This window comes from Onychostruthus taczanowskii, unplaced genomic scaffold (assembly GCF_017590055.1).
Source record: "Onychostruthus taczanowskii isolate IOZ18803 unplaced genomic scaffold, ASM1759005v1 scaffold23, whole genome shotgun sequence".
Taxonomy (NCBI): domain Eukaryota; kingdom Metazoa; phylum Chordata; class Aves; order Passeriformes; family Passeridae; genus Onychostruthus; species Onychostruthus taczanowskii.
This window is the reverse complement of record NW_024499573.1, coordinates 11,762,768-11,784,155: the sequence shown is the minus strand read 5'-3', so window position 1 is coordinate 11,784,155 and position 21,388 is coordinate 11,762,768. Positions and strand designations below refer to the sequence as shown.

Sequence of the window (21,388 nt, the reverse complement as noted above, 5' to 3'; positions counted from 1 at the left end):
GTATTGGCTGTGTAGGAAGAAAAGAAAACTGGGAATGGGAATGACATTTATTCAATAAGATTTCTTTTCCCCAATGTCTTCCTTATTTTAGTGTGATTCAGGTAGGCAAAAGGAGCAATAAATCCCATGTCTGCTGCACCTTTGGCACCCAGTGGCATCCTCTCTGTATAATAAAATAGACCTCCAGGATCCATGCACAAAGGTGCCTGTGTAATGTGAGCAGTGAGATTTCTTTCCTTTCATTAAAGGTTGAGAAATTTGTTAGTTCAGAAATGTTCTTATTTGCACTCAGATGTGTTTTTGCCCCCAGTCCTTCCCTGCAGTCAGGTTTACCTGACTCCCCCTGACTCCCCTTCCAGGATGCATCCATACTATCTTCCCATCAGCAGCATTATCAGAGCCCATTCACTACTTCACTCCCTCTTACTGTTCCGTGTTGATAAGTAAGGCAATGAATGCAAACACCCCCACCACTGAAATACATTAGATTAGTGGTTGCTCTGTGCCTTGTTGGTATATGGTGCATAATTATGTCCCCAGCAACTGTTGAGAAAGCTGTTTTCAAAACTGATCTGAGCAATAAGGCAGCCCACATGCAGGTGTTTTTGATTAAAAGCTGATTACTGTTTGTGATGGTCCAAGTTTTTAAACTACAGCCTGGACCTGGAATCTGCCCTCCTGGTAGACTGCGCTGTGTTGCAGGGAATCTGTGGGAAAAACCTATGTTTGAGATCTATTTGAGATAGAATGCTGAATCTGATTCCCAAGCAAAGACTGGTTTTGAATCAGGGTCATGTTTGCACTTACCCCACTTTGTGTTCCCCCAGCATGTATGACAGAAAACATCTTTTTCTTCTGTGTGACTCTGTGTTTACAGCATCACCCTGAGAGATGGAGTGAACAACAGAATCATCTGGCATTGAGAAAAGCAGCTGAAAATTTGTTTCTTCAAATGCCTTCAGTGCATGCTTCATCCCATTTGCTCTGCTGATACCACTGTTAAATGTAGGTGATGACACATCCTTTTCAGGCACAGTACCGTGTGTGCGATTTTCACAAGTTATGCTAGTCTCCCAAGGGAAAGAGCTGCAGCTTGTCCCATCAGTCTGCCTCGTGGTCTTGTGTACTTGCCAGGCTGCTTGACCCTGTGTCTCTCCAGGATGGTTTGAATTCTGCATTCAACCTGGGCCTGTACACGCTGCATACAAAAACTGAGAGATATATAGAGATAAATATATATATATATTGCTATAGTGGGAGGAGGAGAGCAGGCAGTGAGGAACACGAGGGCAGGACAGAGACGTGCAAGGAGGAGTAGGAAGGAGAGGTCAGCAAACAGGCTGTGGAGGTGGCTGAGAACAGTGAGGGGCTTGCAGGGAAAGCCGGAGCAGGGGGGCTGCAGGAGCAGGGATGGAGAAGGCAGCACAGCATCAATAAGGCATGAAGAGAGAGCTCAGGTGCTGGTGCCTTGAGTGGACCGCACGAGGGAAGGAGTTGGTTGAGGGTTGCAAAAGTGGTGGTGGGAGGCAGGAGCAAGCAGCACTGCAGATGGGCAGCAGGAGACGTGGGGAAAGCCCAGCATGCTGTGATGCATTGTTTTTAATGTGCTCTATGGCAATTGGAGCTGTTCCTGCAGTGTGGGACTGAGCTCAGTATGAGCCAACGCATCTGTCTGACAGGCTGTCCTCAGGAGCCGGGACTGAAATAGCCACTGTCCTGCGCCTGAGGACAAGGTTGTACAGCCCTCTCTTTCCTGCCTGTAGTTTTCCCTGCACTCATCTGAGTGGAAATATACATTTAACCGTGGGCTTTGTCCTGCTGAGGGGGGAGCACCGTCTGCCACATGTCGCTTGTGGCCTTTAAGCAACTGAGCCAATGTGCCCCAAGTGTAGAAACGTGAGAAGAACAGAGTTCCTTTGGCTGCTGATTGAAATAATTAATTGCTTGAAAAGGCAAAATGGACACTTCAAAGGGTTTCCTCTTGTAAAACCAAGACAATAAATAATCTTTCCACCAGGTTAGGAAAGATGGAAAGTCTTGTCTGAAATCTAGCTGCTGAAAGCCAGGAATTCTGAGTGCCAAGGTCTACAGTGATAGAGTGAATCCTCCTCCTATAAAATGGATGCATCTCCTTTTCTCTCAGCTCAGGTTCTGAAGTGAGCAAACTTTTTAATAATTCTGTCAAATGAGAAATGAGTTTTCATGACCTATTGGTGAAATGGTTAATTCCCTGCATGCAGGATTTCAGCAGGGCATTAGGGAGCTGAGTTTGGGTTTTCTGTTCAGAGTTGGCAAACCACTTCATCAATTCATCACAAAGATCTTTTAGGTCATCAAGTTCAAGTGGTAGCCTAACACTGCTAAGACCACAACTAAACTGTGTTCCTAAGTGCCACATCTACATGTATTTTCAATACAGGCAGGGATGGTTACTCAGCTATGGACACCTGTTCCAATACCTGACAACCCATTCCATGAAGAGTTTTTTCCTAATGTCTAATTGGAGGATTCATCCTAAACAGCAGCCAATGTAGCCACTATAAATCTGCCTTCCTCTACTACATATGGTTCATGCTCTACTCACTGCCTCCTGTGATGGAAGAAGTTCCCTGTGCCACCTCACTATCACACAATGGACTCTTCCTAAACTGTTTATAATGGTGTGATTGAGAACACAGAACTGTTTGCTCAGACCTCTGTGTCTTTTGCTTGGTTTTTTTTAGAAATCAGAACATGTATAGTGCCTGAGAAAGGAGACTATGAAACAGGAAGAAAATGTTTCAGGTAAGAATGCTAATAACAGGAAAACACAATTACTCCTGTCTTTGTTCTGAGTTCCTCTTGGAAGCTGGAACCTGTGATCTGAAATGTTGTAAGGGTGGGAAGCTTCAGCCACAGCTGGTGCCCAAAGGAACTGAGCCCTGATCAGCTGAAATGCTTGCATAATACCAAATATTGCCAAAAAGGGAATGCAAAATTCCAAATTAGTGGGTACTTTAAGTCTTAAGGTTTCTGTACCTCTTTTTTTCTTCCTTAAAAAAATGGTAACCTTCATGTCCTCTGAAAAGGCCACTGGGCAATTAAAATCATTGATAGCTTTACTATGCTGAAGAACAGGGGCAAAATAAAACATTGAAAGGCTATTAAATGTGTGTGATCCTTCCCATGCAATGAAAAAGAGTAAAGGTTCTAGTAAAGGTTCTGACACTCAGGTGTCTAGTATCAAAGTATAGATTAGAGAAGTATGGAATTAAGGAATGTGTTTCAGTGCTCATCAGTAGGCAACAACAAATACTATTGCCACATTTTCTGACCTGTGAGCACTTGTCTTTACAGTTTTAGCATATTATTTTTTCTCTGTGTGTAATTTTCCATGTGCTACAGCCTTATAATTTTTATTAAAATTTTCCTATAAAGTGTTCATGGTTCTTCACCTTCTGCCATTTCCCTGTAGAGAATAGGTCATAAAATACCGTGAGTGCCATCTAGGATCAAGAAGGAAAACAAACCTCTTGTAACATCACCTGACTGCCAATTTTCCCCCTGCTTCAGGGGAGAAATGTGCAAGAAAGTACCTTGTCCATCTTTAGTAACGTTTTTGAATTATCTTATGGCTAGGGTGGACATCATTGGCATTTTGTGTAGAAAAAACATCACCACTGGCCCAGTGTTGTATCTTGTCTCAGCAAGGAGCAGCATTGAAGGTAATATTCATGTTATTTAATATTCCTTTGGAATATTATTTTAGAAGTGAATAATACATGCTGCTTTTTAAAAGTTTCTTTAATTTTGGAAAATTTTGTTTATAGATACAAAACTTTGAATAGACAATTTAAATATATCTGTATGTTTGTACTTTGTATAATGGACTCTCAGCTCAGGAAAACTGAAAGACTTACAAATTTTGTTGTACCTGAAAAAAAGGAAGAGCAGAAAGCTGAGATTTTTTTTCTGGAAACAGTATATTTTATTTCCATTCATAAACAGTATATTAATAATTTTCATTTTTAACAGCATATTTTTTGCTTTTAATATTGTACATATCAGTGTTGTACATATCAACATTGTACTAATAAAATATAGCATATTTCTAAAAGTATTTCAGTTTTAATCAGGATTTTCCAACAGAAAGTATGTCTAGTTCACATTTCTTAACTCCATCAAAATGTTTGTAACAAAATGTTCTCAGCAAAAATGCAGTCAAGAAATATAACTTTATTGTGCTGTTTCTCTGGCTAACTCCAATGATAACGATGTGAACCATTGTCCTAGACATATTAAAGAAATAAAATTGCTTGCAGTGCAGCTATATACAGATAATTAATGCCTGTGTCAGCTCTACCAAAAAGCATTGATAATGCCAAATTAAAAGAAAAAGGAACTTATTATATTTTCCTAGTCTTTCACATTTTCAGAATTTGGCCCAGGCTTCACTTTGCAGGTGCAGCTGAAAGAGTGAGCAGAACTCCTGTGGACCCACTGACCTGTATGTGTGCACTTGGCCCATCATGGGACTTTATACCATGAAGGCATAAGGGTGAAGGTAACGCTCTTAGCTCCGTGTGCCAAGCATCTGCCTCCTTTTTATTTTATCCAAAGATTCTGCCAATGTAAATGACCTGCAAATATTTATTTTATATTAGGCTGCATGATCATCTTATGTCTGCTTTAATAATGTGTTCTGTAAGTTAGGAAAGATTAAGGTTATAAGCTTTCATACCATTTCTTGATCAAAATAACTGCATGAAGTTCATATAGACAAATTATCAAAGGAAAAATATAATTTCTTTGAGCATGATTTTCATAAAGATCTGATAATCTCCTCTCTCTACTGTCAGTAAAGTTGTATGCATAATAATGAAACTAAATGAGCAATTTGGCTAAACAACATACCTCAGTGCAGGTGTCCAATCCATACTGACCAAAGAGATGATGTCAGAAAAGAACAATAGTTCAAATTATGTTCACTTACATTTCCATTAAGATTGGCTTGACCATCTAAATGATATTATCATTTAAGAAGGTTGATGCATGTTGTTATAGATGTATTCCTACTTCCATGTATAAAACCTTCTCTCTTCCTCTCTCTCCCCCTCTCTCAGAACACAGGTTGGCAGATATTGGTGGCCAGCATGTTTCAGAAGATGTTGCTAGCTCACCATCATTCACTGCTGAATAGAAAAAATAAAAAACCAAAAAACAACATCAGAAAAACAAACAATAAACAGTACAAAGTTTAATCTTTCTTTTTGCAATTCTTCTTACTGAAAGATGCCTATCAATAAAAATAATATCAGAATAATGTAAAATCTATTAGCAGAAACTATTATGTAGCTAAACATTTGAAATAAAGAATTGAAGGGCTCTCTCCAGCTGCACGTCAGTCAGTGACAGTGAGCAACAGCCACTAAAAGAATAGCCACTAGAGGCCTTCAGTTGCTGGCCTGTCAGAAGTGATGAAGGCACAGCCCCCCTGCCCAGCCAGGGCTTGTTACCCTTAAATCTCTGGATGACTCAGTCCATGCCCCCCGGCACAGCACAATTCTCCACGTGAACAAAACTCTCACAGGTGCTCCAAAAGGACATGAACAGCTGATTCTCACTCTGGTAGTCCTAGAAAAAAATAAGGGAATGAGTAAAAAATTCAGCTGTGTGATTTGTTACAGACAACGTGTGGCACTGTGGGAGCAGTGCTCCCCACAGCTGCCGACCTCCTCCCCTTGGCTGCCTTTCCACCGACCCCAGCCGCCTGCAAACACCTTGGGATAACAGCATTCCACTAGAAAACTGTGAGAGGAAGTCCACAGAACAAGAGCAAGGGTGTTTTATTTCCAGCCCCTGTGACAGCTCAGGATTAAATGGATTTTCATTGTTCTTTCCCCACTGCACTTTGGACACGATGCCAGTGTAAGTGCGCCCGGGGTTTTATTTGGTGCCGCCCCCCCCGTCTGCGAGGCTGGTATTCTCCCACTAGCTGCCTGCTCTAAATATGGCCATGGCCAGTGTGTCAATAATCCCCCTCTTTAAGGGACTTGCAAACATTAGTGTTGGGACATTCTTGCTGTTCAGATGTCTAGCTGACGTCTGATGCTTAAAACGGAGCATGCTTTCATCCCTTCATGCATTGTCGTAAGGCCCCGATGATTACTCTTAAAAGGGTGCCTCTGCCTATGCAGGGAAACAGTTGCTGACCACCGCAGACACAGCTTGCTTGCTTCAGCCTTCTTGAATGCCTGGTCACTGTAGCTTTGTACCAGCCTGACCAAGCAGGACCATGTCTACCTTTGGGTACAGAAGAGAGCTCAGTAAATATGAAGACATTGATGAAGATGAGCTCCTCGCTTCTCTCACGGAAGAGGAGCTGAAGGAGCTGGAGCGGGAGCTGGAGGACATAGAGCCCGACCGTAACCTTCCAGTGGGACAACGGCAGAAGAGCCTGACGGAGAAAACACCAACAGGGACTTTCAGCAGGGAAGCACTGATGGCCTACTGGGAGAGGGAGACCAAGAAACTCCTAGAAAAAGAGAGGTTGGGTGCATGTGAGAAGGTAAGGTGCTGAGGCATTTGCTGTTTCCTATAGATATTTGGTTTTATTCTGCATTGGCATGATCTCACTGACTGATTTAATTTCTTTTCAGTCTCTTGTAGCATTTTTAAGAACAGTGTTAGCCAGACCTCTGTGCCTGCTAAAGCACTGAGTATTAGAGAGAGTGTTTGCTCTCTTTGGAGGTACCTTAAATACTCAGCTCAGAACAGAAGAAAGTGCCATAAAAACTATCATTAGTGATTAAAATAGGAACAAAAATTAAAGGGCATGTTAGAAATTATTAATAGGTAGACATGTGGGCTTTTGGATAGCATTTGATTTTTTAGGAAAGCTACACAAAATGCCTGTTCCTTTCCTTAAAAAACAACCAGTGTTGACTGCTGAGAAACACGTAAGGAAGATAATTTTGAATACATGTTATGTCAGTATTTGAGTAAGCGGATGCCAGGCTTTGTGCTCGCTGGAAGAAAGCGGCTTGTGTTGCAGTCAGCAGCTTGTGTTGCTTTGTTCCTGCTGAGGATCCTTGGCATGGTTCAGGAGTCTTCTGGCAACTGTAGTCGGAGGGCAGCTGTACATTATTTAAAAAGTGGCCTGGGATAGAGTCATCAGTCAAGCCATTTAACTGCATTCCCTAAAAAACAACCAATAGTGTTTGTTAAGCAACTCGTTCCCCAAAATAAAAATGTTCGTAATAAAAGCCATTTCCTGAACTGCAAATGGAGAGTACAGCTGGGCAGGAGTGAAGGGCTCAGTCTTGGCAAGCAGTGAGCGCTCTCAGTCTCAGCTGATGTCCATGTTGGCACTCCTGATCCTTGCTGAAAGTGTATGTGAGACTGAGCCCAACCAAAAAGCAACTTCTATTTTCATGATGGTTCTATGTAATTTCAAAACAAAGTGAGGACTTGGGGATTTTTTAAGCACTGCTTCATACTAAGCTTTTACTGTGTTTATAGGGACACATTTTCCCACGTTTAAGCAGAAAGTAATACAATAAAGGCAAAGACAGCAAAACTGAACTCAGAACCTCTAACAGCTTGATGCAGGAGCTTATTTAATGTTCAAGGAAATAATTGCAGTTTATACATTAGATAAAATATCTTCCTAGAGGAGAGTCAGATAGATTAAATTGCAATATCCAGGATGTTTTTACATGTAAGTATTTTCTCTTGTTTGTGAATGGTGGTATAAGGTCTTTGCAGGCAAGAGCACAGACCAGTAGCTGTCATCAGACCATTAGTATCAGCTTGCAGACATTGACTTCACTCCCTGTTTGTCAGTCCTAGAGAGTAAATGGCAAGATTAATGTTTATTTCCAGCTTAGCCTGGAACTCAAAACGTGGGCACTTCTAAAAATCTTATACAATGGCAGGATCTAGGTTTTTTTTTTTTTTTTTTTTTTTTTTTTTTCTTTTTACTTTTTCCATGTATATACAGCATTAATGATGGGTACTGGCTAAACTTCCAAGGCCTGGCAAAAGATTCTATACTTTTTGATCTGAGAAAAAACTTCCAAAATGCATCCTTAAATTAGAAAAGGTTCATGTGCTGATATAAAGGTCACAAAGACTCTCTCCACTGATGGCAATGAGAAAGGTCCTTGAAAACAATTTTCTTCTTGCCTTCGACTGTTTGGAAATTATGCACCTTTATCTAAGATGGTTATTCATGCTCCTTCTATAGTTAGTGGTGACAGATCAGCTGGTCCAAAAGGCAAACAACTTGCAGATAGCCTTTTAGGGTGAATAACTTGTCCTCCCAAGAGATTTACCTCAGCATTGACTCTCTTAGTCCTAACTTTTCATCACATTACTCCCACAAAGTAAGGTGAAGCCCTACAGGTTGCCTGCAGCGGTCCTGTACCACAATGCTGCTACAGTAGGAATATGTCTCCATGTTCAATTTCAAAATTATCATGCAGATTATTGTGACACCAGACAATGTACATGACAGGCAAATAAGTTCTGCCTTTGACCTCAGAAATGCCACTCAAAAAAAAATATCAAGTAGATCTTTATTAATTTAACATCACTAAACATATCAATAGTGAATTTAAAGGCACCTTCTTTTGCTCATGTGTAGTATATATTCCTCAGTATATAAAACCAAAGCCATGAAGACAGGGTTTTGGATACCCGGTGTTTTCAGGCATTATAGAGAAGATATATATATTCAGACATATAGAGAAGATACAGCTATAAATCTTAATCCCATACCAAGCCTATAGGTAGCAGTGTCTCTCAGCATAAGGGCCTTGCTGCACATGTTCTACAGGACAAGCACCAGGGCTGGGTCCTACAAGATCTCTGTGTGTGGGCCAGTGCAGTCAGACCCTGCCAGACCCCAGGTACTGAATGCTCAGGAGCACCAGGCAGAAACTACTCAATGTCCTGTTTCATTAAGAGTCACAGTTCTGCAAACATTACAATTAGCATCTTTTTTGCATATGTCCCAGCACAGAATTCTACTGAAAATTGTGAAACACTACCCTGCATTTTACAGTTCTCTATTTTCAGAGCCAGATAACTAAGCAAACCTAAAACTGCACAGGTTGTCTAAAAATAGGCTGTCCTGTTAGTAACACTTTTGTTTTCCAGAAACAGAATCACTGTGTCTCTGCAGAGTGTACTCACTTTGGAAAATACAATCTAGTATTAAAACACAAGTATTGCTAAAGTAGTGCATACAGAACAATCATAATTCTTTCAAAGTTTTACGAACATTTACAATTGTAAAGAAAAATGTGTACCTATAGTTTTTCCAGTAGGCAAAACATGACATGGAAGACCTTTTGAACAAGAGTTTTAAGGTTGGTTGTAGATTCTGGGTTCTGCCACAGCCCATAGATCCCCATCATACTACTGGAGTCCTCCATGGGGAGAGTGAGTCTTTCCTGGGATGAAGACCTTCCTGCTCCTCTGCATAGAGTTCTCTTTAGCCACCATAGTTGCTAAAGGCAGCATGCAGAGCTTTGGGGCATGGTTCCAAATTTGCCTTCCTGGTACCCACCAAACACACCAAAATAACCTTGTGTTTCAGAAAAACAATGCATTTGCTCTGTAGAAATGAGTTGTAACGATTTACAGTATGGCGGGTGACCCGTGACAGCTGGCGGTGAGCCCCAGCTTAGCTCCTGACAAACACGAAGAAATTCAGGGGTTATTGACATGTGGTTACATCTTACCTGTGGGAATGCATCTCAATCCTTTCTTCACAAATAGTTTATTATTATGTGCAGCCCATGCAGTACATCCAAAGTATTTTTGACATGACTTCTGTAATCCTGTACTGTTTTGCATGCTGGTATACAAGACCACACATGCAGACACTATTTGTATTTTAAAGCATGGCAACCTTTAATTTTTAGACGTACTAACATATGCAAGGGAGTCTGAGATGTCTGAGATGTCCTCATGAAATGAAGAAGCTTGTTGCTCATGTTCATTCTGAAATTGCTGTCTTATGTTTCTGCTGTCAAGGATCCAAATTATATCCCCTTGTAGACATGCCAACACTTAGAAAACCTGAAGTATGTCCGTGTCATAATATCTTGTATCAAGTTTTCTTTTGGCAGAAAACACTAACATTGGTAAAGTGTTTGCAATTTATGCTAAACATTTTCTAAAGAATGTAAAAGAAATAATGTTATCTAGGTGTTAGATGAATCATTTTCTGTTCTCCTAACTGTATCTGTTTGTTTTTAGTTTTCAATGTTAATTTATATAGTGTCAGTATAATTGTTCCTGTGCTAAAAGGCAGCAGTTGCATTACTTCAATCATGTTTAACACCCACACCTACATTCCTGTTCAGGATTCTGAGCAAGAAGAGGACAATTCAGAAGAACTTCAAGAAGAATGTTTCACAGAAAGCAATAGTGAAGTGTCTGAGGAGGCATATACTGAAGAGGATGATGAAGAAGAAGACGAAGAGGAAGATGAAGATGAGAGTGATGATGAGAATGAGGAAGAGCAAAATGCTACAGCTGGCAGGCGTTCTGACCACATCAGACACAAAAAGTGTAATGGTGCAAAGGACAATGAAAGCTTCCTCAATGGCCATGATGGAAAAGACAGTGATAATCGGAGTTCAAAAAGCAGTGCCATCCACCCTTGTGGAAATCCAACAGTTATTGAAGATGCTTTGGAAAAAGTTAGGAGCAACGACCCTGACACCACAGAGGTCAATCTGAACAACATTGAGAACATCACTTCACAGATGCTTATACAATTTTCTCAAGCCCTGAGGGACAACACAGTGGTTAAGTCATTCAGCTTGGCTAACACCCATGCTGATGACAACGTGGCAATAGCTATTGCTGGTATGTTAAAGGTTAATCAGCATATAACTAGCCTGAATATTGAGTCAAATTTTATCACAGGCAAAGGCGTGCTGGCCATCATGAGAGCTTTGCAGCATAACAAGGTTCTAACAGAACTGCGCTTCCACAATCAAAGGCACATCATGGGCAGCCAGGTGGAAATGGACATAGTCAAACTGTTGAAAGAGAACACCACTCTGGTAAAGCTGGGGTACCACTTTGACCTTGCTGGCCCAAGAATGAGCATGACAAGTATCCTGACAAGAAATATGGATAAACAAAGGCAAAAACGTATGCAGGAGCAGCGGCAGCAAGAGTCAGGTTGTGACGGAGCTATCAATCCAAAGACCAAAGTTTTGCAGAAGGGGACACCTCGCTCCTCACCTTACGTGTCACCTAAAAGCTCACCGTGGTCTTCCCCAAAGCTCCCTAAGAAGGCACTGCCAGTGAAATGTCAGCCTTCAGCACCTGCACCCCCACCTCCCCTTCCTCCTCCCCCTCCTCCACTTATTCCAGACAAGAAGGCGCCTACCAGGAATATAGCTGAAGTCATCAAACAGCAGGAAAGCGCAAAAAAAGCCTTACATAACGGACAGAAAAAGAAAAAAGGCAAAAAAAGCAGAAAACATGAGAACAGCTTATTGAAAGAAATTAAAGATTCTTTAAAATCAGTCTCAGACAGAAAATCAGAGGAAGGTTCACGACCCTCCACCCGGCCATCCACCCCACAAAGGTCTCTCCATGACAACCTTATGGAAGCAATTCGGGCAAGCAGCATAAAGCAATTAAGGCGGGTAAGTAAGAGATCCTAGTTCAGTAACTGATTGTGATCCAAATATAGCACAAGCTCAGTTAATTTTAGTACACACATTTAGTTTAAAAAAAAAATCTCAGAAATGTGAGTATAATAAAGCACTTGGGAGGAGGCTTCCCTCTGATTAGGCTTTTCTCAGCACAGTGATTTCTGTCTGACTGATTTTGACAGAAAGTGGGGTACTTTCCCAGGCTCAGTCTTGTTGTGGGAGATGATGCACAGATGAAGCACAGAGCGGTGTATATCTGGCAGGAATTTCAGGTATTTTGCCATCTAGAGTGTACAGCAAATGTAATAAATGCCCTTCCCTTCCCTGTTTCATAGGTGGAGGTACCAGAAGCCCTTCGGTGAAAGCCTGGGTGGCAGAAGAAGCAGAGCAGTGACCGAGGGGAGGCTGCTTGTCCTTTCACTGGTGGTAACATAGACTGTCTAGAAAGCTGCTTCCAAAGTACACTCTTAGATTCAAGCCATTTCTCTTTTATTTCAAAGAAATAAACCTGCTAAATACAAAATAATGCTTTAAGGATCCATTTGCATTGTAATCTGTAAATATGGAAATAATTTTTTATTTAATGAGATTTATATTGAGAAGTTGTTGCTTATTTAGATATTCTTGTCAATATCTGATTGCACATAACTGGACAAGTTCTTTACACTGAGATGTAATAGTTTACCAGCCTGTGGTTTCTTCTTCTTCTTTTTTTTTTTCCATGAATTTACAATAAATGTGGTTTGAAGCTTTCAAGCAGACATGTAGTCCTGGATTTCTGTGAATGAAGATCCTCCAGATGCTTGCATCAAGTTCATGAGCATTCAGGAAGTCTTCTGGAAAAGAACCTGAGATTTTTCTCAGCTGCACCTGAGCATATGTGGAGGACAGTACCTGAGCCCATATGTTGGTGCAGTTTCATATTTATATTGGAAAAAATGGTTTATAAGGCCATTAAAACTAAGCTATGGGTTGTGTCAGGTCACCAATATGGCACACCAGGTGCTGAACCTTGGCCTAAAGAACTGGAAGATGAACAGAGCTGTAGTTCACCTTGACTTACATGTTGATAGTCAATGTCAATATTTTAAGGATGCAGCAGAGCTACTGAAGTGAGATCCCTTCAGTACAAGTCCTGTCTGTAATCAGAACTAACCCCAGTGCAACCATCCAGTCAGACAGAGAAACTTGAAAAGCAGCCTACCAGCCAGGTGGAAAAAGGCTTTCCTGTGGTATCAGTTGAACAACAAGCAGGGTGTGAACTGTCAATATGATACAGTGGAAGCAGAGCCAATGTCACTTGGAGATGCACAACTGGAGATATCACATCACAGGCAACGGCACGAATAGCCCTTCTTCATGTAGCACTAGACATCTCCCTCTGTCAAATTAGTTATGGTTCTGGGTGCTTCAGCTAGTGTGAAGGCAGTGATAACATGAAGGAAACTGAGTAGTGGCCAAAATGTTGAAAGGCAAGAAGAGAGATATGTCCAGAAGCACTACTAAGTGTTAATTAGTTTACTCATTGCAACTATAAATAGCAGAATTAGTATTTCTTTTCTATAAAGCCACGTCAAAGAGAATTATTTAGGGTGGCCCAGCAGTGGTACTGAAAAAATATGAGTAAGCTTGTACCTACAAATATTAATGAGATAGATTTTCCCAGAAATAGAAACAAATTACTGGAGGGAAATTAAGCCGAATGGAGAGGGGGGGTCTTCAAATGAATTGTCAGAAATGTTACTGCCATGGCAAGAAAAGAGTGAAGACACCTTTTTCTTTTGTATTTATTGACCAAAACAGACCAAAAGCAATTTATAACTAACTGAAACACAATTTTCTTCTTGCTCAGGATCACAACAACTCCTGAGTATTTCTAGATCCTGTACTACAGTATTACAGACTGGTCTTTAGCTGCCTTCATAATTGCATAGGCTCCCATGGCATAAAAATTGACCTGTGGTCAATCTCCTGTGAACAAATGGAAGCTGAGGCTTGGGATCTTCTGAGGATGGAAGCAGATCACATTCAGGAGTAGACCTGTGGCCCCAGACCTTGTACACAGAAGCTTGAGAAGTATGAGAAAAATCCTGGATGTTTAATCAAATGGCAAAAGCAGCTAAGCAGCTGAAAGGGAAAATAAAAAACAATGAGGAACTCAGGAAAAGTACGATGGAGAGGATTTGGACAAGACAAGTAAACATTTTTAAAAAACAATACCATACTTTTGAGAAAAGGAGTGACAAGTGAGGAAACTGTATGAGAGTTGAAAAATGATACAGAAAAAGGAGATGATAAAGAAAACGAATACTGAAAAGTGTCAGATGAGAGAAGAGAAGAGAAAAATGTGAAAGGAGAAAAAGCCTAGAAAAAAAGGAAGAGGGTAGAATTCATTTTTCAGGTTGGTAAGAGCTGCTGGAATTACCCTTGTGCAGAAGGAGAGGACGATGGGCACAGCTCCTGTAAAGCCTTGTGCAGAGCTGCTGCCAGTGGTGGCTGTCAAGCGGCCGTGAGCCCGCTCGGTGTGAGCCCTGCTCTGAGGTGCTGTGCAGCCCAGCAGCAGCAGCCACGCGCGGTTATCGAGGCTCTGTGCCACTCTCCCTCCCCAGGGTGTCAAGTCCTGTTCCTTAGCCAAAGTCTAATCTGGGCAATTGCCTTCTGCCTGCATACGTTCCAGAGCAGTTTTCCTTGGAGGCACTTCAAGGCATGGCTCCTATTTGCAGAGCCACATGGCACCCCCAAACACCTTGTGAAGGTTTTGATGCCCCACTGAAAGGAAAGCCAGTCCCCTTCCCTCCAGCTGTGCTGCCAGTGGTGCTGAGCTCCCTCACAGATGTGCCCGAGAAGCAATCTCTTCTCCATTCCAACAGGCAAGCAAGCACCCTACGACAAAGCGCCCCAGCTCCTCTGGGAGCTACTGTGTTGCCTTCCTGGACAGTCATATGGTTTAACAGGAGCCAAGGGTGCCAAGATGTGTTTCTGTCTTGGGAACAGGCACCCCTGGGGCCCAGGCCCTGCCTGTAAGCTCAGTTCACTTCTTTTTGCTCACGAGGAGACAATTGACCTCTGCTGGAGGGCTGACTGCCTCTTGTTTGACCTGCAGGAAAGGTGTCCTGAGTCAGCTCCTGCACATGCTGTGCTATGCTCCCATCAGAGCTGGACACGGGAGCCCCAGAGTGCAGGTATGCTGCTCATTTGGACTCATGAGGCTCCTGCAGTGGGTGGCCATCCATTTCCTCTGAAAGACCAGTCAGAGAAACAAACACATAAAAATCCATCGTCTGTGCGTTCCATGTGTACCACAGCACAGTTCAGCACTGTGAGGCTGCGCCTCGAATCCTGCACACCTCACTGCAGAAGGACATTGAGGGGCTGGGGCAGGTCCAGAGGAGGACAACAGAGCTGGTGAAGAGTCTGGAGAGTGACTCATATCAGGAGTGTCCGAGGGAGCTGGGTGTGCTCAGCCTGGAGACCACGGAGACCTTGTTGTCCTCTCTAACTACCTGACAGAAGGCTGTAACCGGGTTCAGGCTCCTCTCCCGGACAAAAAGTTACAGAATGAGAGGAAATGCCCTCAAATTTCACCAGGGGAAATTTAGATGGGTTATTTAAAAAAAAAATTTCTTCAGCAAAATGGTGATCAAGTAATAAAATAGGCTGCCCAGCAAAGTGGTGGAAATGTCCCTGGAAGAGTTCACAAAATGTAGGTGTGGTGCTTAGAGTCATGGTTTAGAGGTGAATCTGGCAGTGCTGGATTAAGGGTTAGACTCGATGATCTTAGAGGTTTTTTCCAACCTTAACCATTCTGTGCTTCTATAAAAAAGCTGAAAGAACCAGGAATACCAGAGCCTGACTGCTACCTGTAAATCCAGTATGTGGCCCTTCAGGTCATGCCTCACCACCTAGGGAAGTGGCTGAAATTATAGAAAGAAAAGGAGCTCATAAAAGAGCAAGAAATTTTATTTTTACATCTTCTGAAAGTTTTGTTGCCTCCTGCTGAGTCCCCTGTTGGTGTTCTGGACGGTGCCCCACCTTGCTAGGGCTTGGATGAGCAGAGGGGATTCTTACCCTGCAGAGGTGATTCCTTCCCACCAAACAGGGCAGGTGGCCATGGGGGCTCCTGCTGGGTGAAGCCACATCCATTTCTGGAAGCCAAGTCTGGGCTGCACACGAGGGGGGAGCCAGAAGAGCTGGTGTAGGACAGCCCCTGCATGGCATGGTGGGAGAATGGATGTCCTGAGAGGCTGTGAGGCACAGGAGCGGGAAGCTGCAGCCACGGCCTCTGCCTTGCCCATGTGGCAGAAAACACAGTTATGACTCTTGCAGAACACAGCAGAAGCTGTGAGTATTGCACACTTCCATGCCACCACTCATACATCTTTCTCAGAAGTCCATCAGTTCAGGGGAAGTAATGATTAAGGCAGAGCAGCTCCACACTCAAAACAGAGAGGGCTTGTCTGCAGGCTGTTTGCAGAGTGACACCAATGACCACCGTGAGCTAGCCATGAAGGGGGTACTTGCAATGCCTGGATGTAAGGGGAGAGGTAGCTCCAAACACTATTTTCACAGGTGCAGGCCCAAGTGAAACTGCATCTGGAAGGGTGTGTACAATTTCAGTAACTAACAGCCAGGAAAAATTGTTGTGAATTGGAAGCGAGACAGAAAATGGCTGGGATAATTGGGGAACTGAAGAGGCTGTCCTGTGAGAGACATGAGAACAGGTGGTGGGATCAATCTAGCCAAACAAAGGCTCAAAGGGATTTCAGCTCATGTCTATAAATAATGCAACGTGGAAAGAGCTGTGGGACATAGTTAGCAGTAGAAAAAACCCCCAAAAACTGTGCATGACTGCATTTGGATCAGAAATTAGAAGACATATCCAAACTCTTATAACAAGAAGGTGCTTGGAACAGCCTTCCCATTAAAAAAGAATGGGCAAATTCTTACTGTTAAAATAGTGCAAGAAGCTTATGAAAATTGTAGTATGGTTTGGTGTTTTCAGAAGCAGAAGCCTGAAACTGGTAACACAGAAGCTCTGACATTATTAAATTAATGCTCTTAGATGTGATAACTCCACAGGATCTGCAACCTGGAATTTGTAAAAATCTCCTACAATTTGTGGTAAGATGCTCTATTTTCAAATCCATTCAAGTAAGATGTTACTTTAGACAAAGACTATCATGTAGAAACCAAAGTCTTCTGCTAGATTCTGGCTTAATACCATCCACACTTGATTCCAGCAGGAACCTAATAATTTGCTAGAGGGAGTAGAATTTTGTTCACATATTGATACGTGCACACAGCACTGCATGTACACTCTCTGGTTATGACAGATCCATTTGTCCAATGCTGCCCTTATGACAGAATTAATTTTTAGATTCATTCCTCAAAAGTTAAAAAACAAGTTTACTCTGACTTGCCAGTTCAGTTACTGAGTTTTGAATTTTAATTTCTTAAGTAGGACAGTGACAACTGTGCCATACACATAAGGAGAAATACTGCATTCAGGAAAAAAAAGCCTTGTTTAGAATGATTGCATGCCTGTGTCACTGAGAAGATGCTCTTTAGAATCACCTGGTGATTTGTGGTGGCCCCTTTTATATAAGTAGCATGAGATGTTGTTCTTTTCACACACCTGAAGTATCTGTCCACTCACAGTGTTTCAAGCTAGGCCCTAAATGAATTTTCTGTTCAGGACTGTGATTTTTGCAGTGTTTTAGTAATGTTATTTTATCTGACAGTTCTCTTGCTCTGGGAAGTGCAGAGGGCTCACGTTTAAGAGCTGTTACTCAGAAAACATCATTATCAAGGGAAAACATCTCAATATCCAACCTCTCGGCTGGGACTTGAGCTTCCCAGTCTGCAGCCTCACCCGGAGCGACAACGACCTGGAGCCGGAAAGGAGGGAAAGGAGGAGGATTAGGGACAGGGCTGCTGTCACAGCTTAGGCAGAGTGAAGGTGTAAATCTGGGCAAAGCAAGTGGGTGGCTGGTAAGGATGGGGTAGCTCCCAGCATGCACTGACCATCTCATCTGCCCCAGCTCCACGCTGCTCCCTGCCCTGCCAGGCCGTCCTGCACTGGCAGCTCGGGCTGAAGGTCAGCCAGGGGGATGCAGCCTTGTGTGAAACTGGAAGGCAAAGGAGAGAGCACAACATTTGAGGGCTTTCTTTCTGTGGAGATAATGGAAAAACAGGGCAGCTGTCATTCACGGGCTGCAGGGCAGCTGGGGCACTATCAGATCCAGATGTACTGCTCTGTGGCAAAAGGATTGATCGGTCCAAAAGAAAAATGGAGATATGAAACAATTCTGTCATTGTGGAAAGCAAGGAAACAGTCTATCTGCCAAATGTATTTATTTCTATCTGGAACCTTTGACTACTTTCACCTTCAAATGAATATGAGTTTTATAAAGCCTTTTTAATGGTAAAAAAAAGAGTTATTTTTTATAACACAGGGAAAGATGTTTCTCTTTTATTAAAATACAGTCATAGTAGGAATTCTTACCGAGTGTATGGTAAGAGTCCAGACATGTATCTCAAAGCTAAGACTGAGGGTTATGTCCTGGGCTGTTTGTGTACTTTGGGGTATATTTTTAAATTTAGTTATATCTCTACTTTGTCTTGGAGACATCAGTACTGATCCATCTCACAGTACTGATCTTCTCACAGTACTGCAAGGTTATGTTCACACAGACTGAAGTGTGCTCCAAGATCCTCAGGCATCAAGTGCTGTTAGATTCATTACTACTATATTTATTTTATTTTATTTTTTGCTAACAGGAATACTTTAACTGGTGGAATATAAGTGAATATTTCTAAATGGTCAGAGAAGCACAGCCCATGATCCAATGCAGGAAATTTTGTAAATGCAGATGAGGCAAGCCATGAGGACAGGAGTCTCACAGCTGACCTGGCTGTGAAAGAATGCCTGTGGAAAGGAAGACACGACATTTCTGCCATTTCCTCACTTAAGAAACAACCATCTAAGGACCTGATAGTCAGAAATGCTTATGCACTCTGAGGAGGATAAATTTGGGATGATTCCCAGGAGTGGCCTAGAAGACATTTCACCAGACTAACCAAGTATAACCTCCACGTATGAAGGTTATTTTTCTTGTGTGTATGTATAGCTGTATTTTTTAATTATCACACTCACCAATGTTCTCGAGGGCTGCCAATGAGCTCCAGTTAAAGCAGTGAATTTTGCAGGCACCTGAAGGAAGTGTTTATGTGTACACAGTGTGGGGTCACCCCTGTTGCTTGGTCTCAGCTTACTGCTCTCTAAATCTGCAACCCATGCATGTGTTGCTGTGTTTCACAAACAAGTTGGAAGGCAACAGTGCTCGGGTTTCATGTGCTCTTAATCACTTCTGCCAAATTCCAGCCCTTTGTTTTCCTCTTCACCAAGTGTGCCCAGACTGTGGCAGCTCAGTCTCAGCTGTGGAGGCTGGGCAGGCACAAGAAAACTCTGCCCATGTTGTGAGGGGTGAGACAGGCACCAGCCCAGAAGGTTTGTGGCTGCACAGGCGGCACCCAGACAAATACTCCAGGGCAAATACTCCTGCCTTTCATCCCAGTTTAGCATGGGTTTGGGTGTGTTACAAGCCCTTGTTAGAAGATTTATGTCATCCCATGCCAGGATTATCTTCTGTCTAGCCACTCATGAGCTAAACTTTTCAGTCTCTGCTATAGTTTAAAGTGACTAAAATCAGTTTGAGATCAAATCACTCCAAACATCCCAGTAGTTGGATTTTAGGTGCAACACCAGCTAGTGCAGCTCCAGGACAATTTTGCAGCTCTGGATGTGCACTGCAGAAAAAAAAAATCAACCAACAAAAAGGAAGACTGTTCCAGTTTGCTTCCCTAGAACTCTCACTGCAGTTTCAGAGCTGTGTTGCTGGTGCAAAGGAGATGCTGGGAACCTCTAGCTAGGAACAGAGGGAGGACAGCGTTGGGCAGCTTGGATTTAATTTTTCTGGATCAGTACCCTAGGCTCTTGGTGACTACAGAGCCACAGATGTTGGTAGTTGATAGGCCAGCACAGCTGAGCAGCCTGAATGACCCCACTGTGCCACTGCCTCCTAATCTCGAATTCCCACTGCAAAGAATCCAACAGGTCACATGGAGAACTGAGCTCACAGCTGGGTGTCAGACAATCCTGAGCCCTAATCCTGCTCTGACAGCTCCCTGTTACAAGACATGGTGTTACCTCAAGGGCACTGAGCACATTTTGTCAGCTTCCTGTCTGAACTCCTCCAGACTGGCCTTTGCTCCAAGAAAACATCAAACATAATTAGACTGGCTCTTAAAAATACATGGTAGATGGGGCTCCTATTCTCCCTAAACAATGTCCATTGGAAAGTCTTATTTAGTACTCCATCATCTTCTTAGGTGAAAAGTAAGGTCATTAATATCAACCATGCTGGATGTGGAGGACCATTCACCCTGGATAGCCATTATTTGACTACTTCAGAGTGGCAATGAATGGCCTTATCTCTGAGTGACTGAACAGCACGTCAATACTACAACTTGCTGTGTCTCATTCTAACGCCCAGTTAGATGAAGGGTGAGCAGACCTGTTCAATGCAGAGGGCACCAGGTCCTCAGACAGCCAGCCACCCTCAGGGCCCTCAGCTCCCTGCCGTGTCAGCCAGACAGGATCCCACTACAGACTGACCCTGAAGCAGTCAGACTGGTCCTGAAGCAGTGAGACTGACCCTGAAGCAGTCAGACTGACCCTGAAGCAGTGAGAATGACCCTGAAGCAGTCAAACTGACCCTGAGCACCACCTTTCTCCTCAGCCTTATTCCTCACCAGAGATGTGGTGCTGAGTAACTGGGAATGTGGGGTCCTTATCCCATTTGGGGATCTGCATTACCCAGGACTGCTCTCCCATCACCTGCTCTGCCTGTTGATTGTCTGATACTGTCTCATCCTTGTATTGACATTAGCAGTGCCACCTGGGATAAAGTGGCAATGGGGTGATAGATGCCGAGGTTCTTTCATCAGAGATGGGTCAATTCATCACTTCCAGGGTGGCATTTCTGGGTGTCCAGTGTTGCTGTTGTGGTGAGACTGACAGGCCTGAGATGGCTCAAAGCAAAGACCTGAACTTCACTGTCATATTTCAATGAATGTTTAAACACCTGCTTTCCAAATCAGCTTCTTTCCATGATAAATATTTAACCCCTCCTCCAAATGGAGCAGTGGTCTCAAAAGATTTTTAATTTGACTATAGCTGTGTTTATAGGATATTTTCTTCTTTGAAATTCAAGGTTAATGCATCTCTTGGGCACACTCAGGGTCTCTCACTTGATTTTAAATTAAGAAGTTGGGAGAGTTCATTACTTCTGGGGCAAATAGTAAAACTGCTCAGTTCTTCAACAAGCCATGAGGTGGAAAACTGCAGGACCATTCAGTCCTTCTGCTGGGTCTGGGGGAGCTGCAATGATCCGTGAAAAGAAGATTCAAATGTGTTCACCTTGTTCCAGTATTTGCCGGCAAAAGATGCAGCCTGCTGTCCTGAGGTCATGGGAGGTTTCCAGGGCCCTTCCTGGCATTTAAAAGCAAGCAGTGGGCTTGAGTAGTTATTTCTGACACAAAATACCATACTTTAAAGCCGAACATCTGGTTTAGTTGAAACCAGCTGGGGATGACCTGAAGGCAAATCAGGAGTTGCATAATTACGCTTAGCCTCTAAGTGAAATTAGGGATTTAGTCTG

At 42.8% G+C, this 21,388-nt stretch overlaps 1 protein-coding gene across 1 annotated transcript; it reads left to right on the top strand.

Annotated features, from left to right (window-relative positions):
- The first annotated feature begins 6,158 nt into the window (after positions 1-6,158).
- Positions 6,159-12,425, top strand: LMOD2 (leiomodin 2). The gene is made up of 3 exons (XM_041405446.1): positions 6,159-6,547; positions 10,356-11,657; positions 12,002-12,425. Exons 1-3 carry the CDS (start codon positions 6,275-6,277, stop codon positions 12,026-12,028), a joined length of 1,602 nt encoding a protein of 533 aa, XP_041261380.1. The 5' UTR covers positions 6,159-6,274; the 3' UTR covers positions 12,029-12,425.
- The last annotated feature ends 8,963 nt before the right edge of the window (positions 12,426-21,388 follow it).

Bases quoted from the DNA above. Each gene is read 5' to 3' on its own strand.
- LMOD2 (XM_041405446.1), top strand. From the start codon at position 6,275: ATGTCTACCTTTGGGTACAGAAGAGAGCTCAGTAAATATGAAGACATT. The intron at 6,548-10,355 runs GTAAGGTGCTGA...ATTCCTGTTCAG, and splicing joins GGTTGGGTGCATGTGAGAAG to GATTCTGAGCAAGAAGAGGA. The intron at 11,658-12,001 runs GTAAGTAAGAGA...CCTGTTTCATAG, and splicing joins GCATAAAGCAATTAAGGCGG to GTGGAGGTACCAGAAGCCCT.